This window comes from Asterias rubens, chromosome 17, assembly GCF_902459465.1.
Source record: "Asterias rubens chromosome 17, eAstRub1.3, whole genome shotgun sequence".
Lineage (NCBI taxonomy): Eukaryota > Metazoa > Echinodermata > Asteroidea > Forcipulatida > Asteriidae > Asterias > Asterias rubens.
The window spans coordinates 2,804,398-2,813,623 of record NC_047078.1 but is presented as its reverse complement, the minus strand read 5'-3'; the positions used below and the strand labels follow the sequence as shown (position 1 = coordinate 2,813,623).

The window sequence follows — 9,226 nt, the reverse complement described above, 5'->3', positions numbered from 1 at the left end:
TTCGCATTCGCATGTCGTATGAACCGGGCTTAAGTCGACGAGGTAAAAAGAAAACCACGCAATTTCGAGGCATATTTGTGTAGATCATTGTTTTCTACTTTTACGCTTTTTTAAAGACAAACTCGGAGCCATAAGCAAATCGCCCACCCCCCGCCCACGCCCCCGCCCCCGCCCCGCCCCGCCCCCTGCAAGCTGCTGATTTCTTGTGGACTATCTAAAATTAGGCAATAGAGGGCGCTATTCACAGCCCAAAAGCCAGCTAGCCAGACAGTCAACAAAATGCTTCCCGTCTGTTTGTCTAGACAAAAAGAAGACACAAGAATCTCCAATAATTAACCAAATGGAGCGACCAAGGTAGGTTTACAAACAAAGCAGGAATGGCTTTTGTGTGCTCCGCTTATAAGGGAAATATGTAGTCGTTTCCTTGGTTGAATATGGGCGAAATTACGACAGAATCTTCGGTCCGTCCGTTTGTCTTTTTTTCACTATGCAGTGTTAGTATGTGGGACTGTGTGTGTGTGACCGACTCCGTGTTCTCTGTCCTTACTCTATGGTGTGACCGACTAGGTCGCCCTGCCGTCCATCATCAGTCTGTTGATGAGTGAGCATTATTAAAAGTAAAACATACATTGTAGGGTCCAGGCCTAGTACCCTACGTAGACTACTACTGTAGTAGTATTATTTTAACAACTTTAATAAGGGTGTTGGTAAAAGTCGGAGGTAGCCGGAGGTAGCCGGAGGTTGCGTTAATTGCATGATATTTAATTTAGAAATATTACTTACACACTCAGACAGAGTGAAGTTTGGAAGACTCTTATGCAGTTTACGGGGATTGTAATTCAATTCTGTACCCATTGGGTGGGGGAAAACTATGCCTCCACGGTACGAACCGACTGGTCGTGTGGAGTACTTGTGTTGAGTAAACAAGGTCACACCACTGTGTAGCGCCCTCAAAAACAAACGGAGGTGTGTGTATGAACATGTGAAAAGATTTCCATATCGTGCCACCACTTTTTCATTCATTTCACCCAAAAAGAATGTCTCATTATTTATGGATGACGCAATTTATATCATCATCATCTTCCTACACTGTGCAGAAACCTCCTCTGGAGTATACTCGCACATTCAGACATTGGTTGCAAACTAGCAGGTGCAGACAAAAACTCAAGACATATGACAAAGAGGTGGCTGGATTATCATAATCATTATGATACGGAAATTTTATCGGGGGGGGGGGGGGGGGTGTCCAAAGACAAGGTGTGAAAACAAGGTCAACTCTGAGTCACCTGTGTTCGAGTAGAACTTGTATTCAATTGGGCCATTTGCAGCAACTGAGAACTGTCGAAAAACTAAGACAAGCAGCGATTGAAAGACACCAGGTGATGGCGGCAACTCCAGGAGCCCAGGAGTGCGCCACCATTACAACCTGAGGACGCGGCGGCCACGGACGCAAGTCTATGCCGAATGATGATGATTTGCAGCAGGTGCAGTGTTAGTGTACAAATCGACCAATGTTATACTAGTTGTAGCTGCAATAACCCTCCTGCTCCCGTCGGCAGGAGGGTTATGTTATCGCAACTAGTTATGTGCCCGCGCTCAGAAAACTAGACACTACCAACAAGTACCACTCACTATTTTTGCAGCTCGATTTATGTAGAGATTAGAAATTTTAATAATTGAAAAATGATTACTGTTTCCGTGGTATGTTATTATAGTTTTATCTTCCATGACTTATTTGCAGTTTCCAATTTTTCTGGGAAAAAAACCTGGCACAGCTATCATTAAAAATGTTATCATTTTAATGGGGCCTTCTTATCAAAACAAAGGCGAGTAATAACAATTAAAAAAAAAATTAATGTTTAATTGTCTTTTAATGCATTTTTCATGTTTTTGGGCAGGTAATAGAAATAATGGGAAGTTATAATCCACAAAAATAGTTCTGCCAGTCACCATGGCAACCGACAACAACTCTGAGAGCTTCACAGCTGAACAGTTGTCTGTAATCGCTGATTACGAGAAGACTGGACCCGAGAATGTTCAGGAGCATTACGACATGCTGTTAGATCTAGGTTTGTTTCTTTCATTCTATATTCAATTTAAAGGAACACGTTGCCTTGGATCGGTCGAGTTGGTCTTTGAAAAGCGTTTGTAACCGTTTGTTATAAAATGCATATGATTAGAAAGATATTTTAAAAGTAGAATATAATGATCCACACAAGTATCACTCGAAACTGAGTGGTTTTCCTCTTACCTCGTCGACAAACACGGTCGGCCATTTATGGGAGTCAAATTTTTGACTTCCATAAATGGCCGACCGTGTTAGTTCGCAAAGTTAAGGGAAAACACCGCAATTTCGAGGCAAATAATGTGTGGATCATTGTATTCTACTTTTTAAACATCTTTCTAACCATATGCATTTTATAACAAATGATTACAAAACGCTTTTTATAGACCAACTCGTCCGATCCAAGGCAACGTGTTCCCTTAAATCAATTCACTTTATTTCCAAATCCAAACAAATAAACAAAACAATTAGGAGTGAATGAGAATTATGGTTTACAAGCAAATGGAATAATGATGATACATGAAGTAATACTATAATACAACATTTACAAGCAATAGACAAAATATAAAATATGGAAAACAAAATGGCTAGTAATTATTTTACTCATCTTTTTTTATATTGTTTTTACTTAGTTGTCCCATAACATATCCCTACATGTTTACGCTTCATTTATTTATTTATATTGTTAGTTTTTTAATGTGATTATGTCTGTTAACTTTTTAATAATATTGTGTTATTTACCAATGTATGCCTAAACCAGTTGTTTTTACTGATTTGGTTCACCCTGGGTAAATTATTTAAATAAATAAATAACTAAAGAAAGAAAGCGCACTGGACTCAAGTTTTGGCGTTTCTGACACTTGTGTCCTCCAAAGCAAAGTGGTTTTTGGAACCATTTTAATGTTAAATAATCAGAATCAGATATAGGCCTAAATTTAGTTTACAAAACTTATTGTGAAAATTTCATTTCAAAAGGTGGTGTCAATTTTGAGATATGACAAAAAATCAATTAAGTGAAGGACGAATTAAATCTTTTTTTTTTTTTTAAGCCCAATATAAGCCTGGCAACAACAATGTACAACTACAATCATGTAAAATAAGCCGGATGATCAATTGCGCCTAAATTTTCACAGGTTTGTTCTTTTATATGATGTAATACATGAAGTGTGGGCCTTTCGACAATACTGCTTACCGATGTTGTGCGATTGCAGGCCTGTATGCTTTGTTTTTGAAAGGGCAAGGGCACCAAGGCATTTTCTCCTTGGCAAAGGGCACCCTATGAGGAAATTGTAAATTTCTACTGGAGCATTTCAAGGGCACCAAGGCAATGGCATGGGGCAACGAAGGCAATCGCCTCCGTTGCCTCCGTGAAGTATCAGGCCTGCGATTGCTATAAGAGTGACAAATCAAACGTCTACCTTCCCTTTTAACATATTAGAAAATTTTCAGTGTCTTGTTCATGTGATAAAACTAAGGTTTGTTTTGAAATTGTTTTCTTATAGATAGTGCCATCCCTCAGTTGCTGTCTTCAACGGCGTCTGGGATCGCACTCCAGAAGCACCGACGTAAGAGCAGTCGTCCAGTCCAGTACCGACCAGGAGAAAGTCTCAGCTCTTCAAGAGCCCCTCAGAGAACAGAACTCACCAATGGTAAAAAATATGACTTTTAGAACTTTTTGGAATCGTAATTCCATCAATTAACCTGTTAAAAACCACAGAGTTCTCTTAGACCCTTGGGGGTCGGAACAAAACTCATTTTCCAGGCATCTTTCCATTTACACTGTTTGTCCTATGTTTAGGGAGAATGCTGATCGACCTTTTTTTATTATATGCTTTTTCTTAAACAGACTCGTCATTGTTTGAATCTGTCCTCCCTGATTATTCAAATACATCAAACCTCAATGGCATTTCAGCTGAGTATCAGGTAGAGGAGGGTCAGCCATCAGATGGGGTCATGGAATCCATCCAAGCAGCCTTCGACCTCCGTGGGATTGAAGACATCAATCAACGGATCACTAGTCAGCTGCAGAAGGCAACCGAAGTCGCAGGTTTGTTCTGAAATTCTTTTATCACCGGCCCAGGCAGGTGAATAATAATAAGCTCATTGAAGCTTTGCATGGTGTGGAGAATTCAATAAGAGTATCTATAGATGTAAATCTGAATATGAGTAAAATCTCTTGAGTAAAATCTCTTTTGAAGCAGTGGTCTCGTCGATTCGAACAGTATACTCTGCTCGTCTTCAGGCGAATGGAGACGAGCAGAGGACGAGAAGAGTATTCTGTTCGAAACGTCGAGACCAAACCGGTTCTTTTCAGAGCCACCACTCCTTCAAAAGAGATTTGACTCATTGGTTGTACCCGCAAGTTTACTCTTCATATTTATATTTAAAGTTAATCTTAAAGGCAGTGGACACTATTGGTAATTGTCAAAGACAATAGGATGTGTCCAACACAGATCAAAGAATCTAAGACAAAGATGGCCCAAAATACAAATCATTGTCGCCGAAACAAGTGGGTTTTCGGCAGTTTCTTGAAATAATAAGCTGGCATTTATGGAGGGCCTTTTTCAGAGGTTGCAAAGTGATAGGATGTGTCCAACACAGATCAAAGTATCTATGATGGCCCAAAATAAACGACGAAACAAGTGGGTCTTCAGCAGAGTTGCTTTTCTGCAGCTATTTGGAAGAAGACCTATTTGGTAACTTGGACCATTTAAGAGTGTAAAGTGAAACGGTGAACATAATATCTTGATGTTTTTTTTGTTTCCTTCACAGATGGTGACCACCAACCATGCCCTTTCTGCTCCTACGTCTTCAGCAGTGTTGTTTTCCTCGTCAGGCATCTGAAGTACCGACATGGAATCAATCTTGAGATGCAGGTCAGCGTGCCTCAGGATCCTTCCAGCGTGCCCCTAGAATCTTCCTTAGATCAGAGCAACTCAGCTCAGTCTCAAGGATCATCAGACTCTCCGGACGCTAGAGTGGTGGGTTCAAAATCACCCAAAGCCAAAGAACAGAATGTTCATGATGCCAAACAGACAATTGACCCAGACCAAGTAGACCAGCTTCCAGAAGAATATTCAGATAAAATATCGCCTGTTGATAAGGAAGAGCTCAAAAAAGGTCACAAACTCTCAACCGAAATGATGAATCAGGATCAGTTTGCAGGGCCTGGAGGTTTGTTGAATCAAGTAACAGAGCAGCCTGTGAAACCGATTCTCGTCTGCAACCAGTGCACAAGGGCCTTCTTAACAGAAGATGACCTAGAGAAGCATCAACAGATTCACAACATCGAGAAAAGCTTCCAATGCCAACACTGCGAAAAGCTCTTCCAAAATTCAAGCAGCTTGAAGAAACACACCAAGCTGCACACAGACGGGAAAGTCTACACCTGCGAGGTTTGTGACAAGTCCTTCGCAGCTACTGCTTACTTAAAAACCCACATGAGGCTCCACACCAAACAGAAACCATTCATCTGCAAACACTGCGGGAAAGCGTTCGCCGCAAGCGGGACACTGATAAGCCATGAGAGAATCCACATCAATGATAAACCATACGGCTGCGAGTTTTGCGGGAAGCGCTTTCGCCAGGGTAGCCATCTCAACAGACATAAGATCATCCACACAAACATGAAGCCACATATATGCAGGAAGTGCGATCGGGCATTCGCAGATGTCGCCAATCTCCGTCGGCATGAGCGTATCCACAACCAGGACAACCCGAATGTTTGCGGAGAATGTGGGAAAACCTTCATTAACCTGAGTAGCTTGAAGAAACACGAGCGGCTCCACACCAACGAGAAGCCGTACATCTGCAGACATTGCAGTAAACCCTTCGCCTCTAGCGGGAATCTAATCAGCCATGAACGTACTCACACCAACGAGCGACCTTACATCTGCAAGGAGTGCGGGAAGGCCTTCACTCAGAGCAGCCACCTGAAAGCTCATCTAGGAACCCACTCGACAGACACTCTCTACGTCTGCAAGCACTGCGGTAGAGGCTTCACCCAGCGAAGTACCCTCTGCGTTCATGAAAGAATCCACCTGAACAAGAAGCCTTACATCTGTAAGTTCTGCACCCGTGCCTTCACTCAGAGCAGCACCTTAAAGGCACACATCAGGACCCACACCAAAGAGAGAGCTCACATTTGTAAAGTCTGTGGCAAGGCCTTCTCAGCCAGAGGAAACCTTAAGAGCCATGAACTTATCCACACAAATGAGAAGCCATTCAAGTGCAAGGCTTGCCCGAAGGCTTTCAAGCAGGGGAGCACCTTAAGAGCCCATGAACGGACCCACACAAAGGAAAGACCTTACGTCTGTCGAGAGTGCGGGAAGGCTTTTGCAGACGGTAGCAACCTGAAGGCTCATTTGATACGAATTCACAACAGAGATGCTTCCCTAAGTCTGTCAATGCTATACGGTGCTGAGAACCTGGACACTTTGATAGCGGAGTCTGGAAATGAAACTCTACCTCCAGATGAAGAAGGGTCACCTGTCACTGAGAATCTTGGAACCCAGGAGCAATGCTTAGAGTCACCTGTTGGAATCACGATAAAGAAAACAAAGAAGGGGTTAGCATCAGCTTTAAGAACTAACGTACAAATTCCTCAAAGGAATCATGAGAGCCATGAAATGACTAAACAAAATCTCTCCTTGCCAATCGATAAAGCGCAAACTATTCTTAGTCTTGAGAAATCATTAATAGGAAACTCAGATAATAATATGGAACAATTATCAGAGAGTGAACAAGACCACTTATCGTTTAACCAAAGAAACCATGATCAGGAGCAACTTCATTCTGTTAGTAGTAGGGCCACTGATTTTCCGCGATCGCGGAAAACGGACGGAATTCGCGGAATCCGCCCTTTGAAACGGAAAACGGGATTTCAGAAAATTTGATTTTTTTTTTTTTTTTTTTTTTTCTTGACGCCAAAACTATTGAAATTGCATTCTTTATTAAGATTCTTTTTGTTAAACTAAAAAGGCATCAGAAATCAGACCATTAAAAAGTACGAGATCGTAACCGTGGATCATTCTGTTCTACTTCACACCATCCTCAATGTTTACACACATGATGTACACACGTTGTTAACATGGTTAAGCGAAGGGCATTATTCGCGGCACGTTTTAAACATTTTTTGTTCACCCAAATTGCATTTTCTCCCTCTCTTTTACCAACAATAATACACAAACTAGCTTACCTATGATCTATAAGAACACATACAATGTTTTTTCATCTCGGAAAGGTCTAAAATAAAACCGTAAACTGTCAACATTCTGTCGCCAAAGCGAAAACAAAATGGCTGACATTTTGTTTGTGGATGGAGAATGGTCACGTCCATAGACTTGTTCCCAAGTCTTTGATCATGCTGAAACAGCGCCCTCTTGTGGATACACTCCTGTCATTAGCCTACAATGTGGCTGATGCAGAGAATCAACTGCAGTTTTAGACTTGGAATCAAGTCTTTCACATCATGTGCATTGATACTGCAGTCACAGTGCAACCTTTTTAGAACAGCAGTATACAAAATAATCCACAATATTATAAAAAAAAGTATTTTTTTGAAATTTGTCAGTTCAAATGAACATTTTACGAAGTCAACAGTGCAACTTATCTCAAATTGATTTTTATAAGTGTGTCCCTGGGTATTAAACAACCTTTTATCTAGTTAAAAAAACATGAAACGGAATTTTTTGTGCCTGAAACGGAATTCATGTTTTTGCCAAACGGAATTTGCACTTTTCTGAAACGGAAAATCAGTGGCCCTATAGTAGTGACTCAGATCTTTCAGAGCAACAGGACAAACCAAAGGAGTTTGCTCAGCAGAATTTGAGCTCATCAGCTTTATGAAATTGTACCCAGGTTTAAAGGCACTGGACACTATTGGTAATCACTGAAAATAACTGTTAGCAAAAAAACTTACTTGGAACGAGCAATGGAGAGCTGTTGCCAAAACTTCATGAGAAACGGCTCCCTCTGAAGTAATGTAGTTTTTGAGACAGAAGTAGCTTCTAACTAAAATATTTGAATTCAAGCATCTGAAAGCACACAACATGTGCGACCAGGGTGTTTTTTCTTCCATTATTCTCTCGCAAGGTGTCCAGGGGTAATTTATTTTGGTATTTGCTCCATGATCAATTATAAAGTGAGGGTAAACCTTTGATAACTACTTCAAAAACTAATTACCATATGACATTTTAACAAATCCGTTTTAAGGGGATGTGGTTTTAGAGGGGGGGAATTAAATAAACGACTTAATCTGAGAACATTTTCCGTATGAAGAGTTTCTCAGATTGGGTATTCCAATTATGGATTATTTTTCCTGCGTGGCCGTAACCACTGCAGATTTTCTTTAACATCGCCAAAACGCTACTACCACTGGTTCCAAAAACCAACTCATTATCCGTCCATTTTCTTTTTTGCAATTTTGAGAATGATTTTGGTGAGAAACGCTTCAAAAAGTGTCAACAAAATTTGAAATTTCTTGAACACAGGCACTTCTACTAAGTAACTTGATTATTATCCGTCCATTTTTATGTTTATTTGCTAATTAGAATTCTAAAAAAGCTCAATTGTTTTTGAAGGGAAATGGAAGAAAACTGGATACTTTAACCCCCAATGTAGACCTTGAGTTTTTGTTGTTGTTTTGATGTTGTCAGGTTGTTGTTGTTGTTGTTGTTTTTGGTGTTCTTGCAGTTGTTTTATTTGTTTTGTCTGTATGTATTTTTTAACAATACTTGTCTACTGAGTTAGCATCGTAAGATTGAACCCACCTACATGTATCTGACTATAATTTTGTTTAAAGATTATATCCCTATTTTTGACAGATTTGACCAGGAAATTTAGATAAACATATTTTTAAAATGTACTTATACTTCAGACAAATTTATTTTGCACGGTTGTCACGTTCAAATCTGGAACCTTTTTACTGCTCATGCTGTATTTTTAAAAAAGGGGTTCAAAGTTTTGGTGGGCCTTGAACTTTCCTCTTTTTCTTTGATTAAATACAGTTGCATGCCTGCAGTTTGGTAAGTTTTGAAATAATGTCCGAAAATTAGGCCTTGTGATTGTGGTGAATTTCTTATAATGGTTACTACAAACAAGAGATGTGACAATGACTTTTTAAATTTGAATGTATTGATGATGCTAAAGACAATCAAATGT

General features: G+C 40.2%; 1 protein-coding gene across 2 annotated transcripts; it reads left to right on the top strand.

Annotated features, from left to right (window-relative positions):
• The first annotated feature begins 260 nt into the window (after window positions 1–260).
• On the top strand, window positions 261–7,942 carry LOC117301842 (zinc finger protein 85-like). Of its 2 annotated transcripts, none has more exons than XM_033785836.1 (6): window positions 261–354; window positions 1,899–2,069; window positions 3,568–3,714; window positions 3,912–4,112; window positions 4,838–6,863; window positions 7,831–7,942. In XM_033785836.1, the coding sequence occupies exons 2-6, from the start codon at window positions 1,952–1,954 to the stop codon at window positions 7,910–7,912; spliced, it is 2,574 nt and encodes an 857-aa protein (XP_033641727.1). In that variant the 5' UTR covers window positions 261–354; window positions 1,899–1,951; the 3' UTR covers window positions 7,913–7,942. The 2 variants fall into 2 exon arrangements, with proteins under 2 accessions (XP_033641727.1, XP_033641728.1); XM_033785837.1 differs by lacking the exon at window positions 261–354 and adding an exon at window positions 521–601.
• Window positions 7,943–9,226: the final 1,284 nt, after the last annotated feature.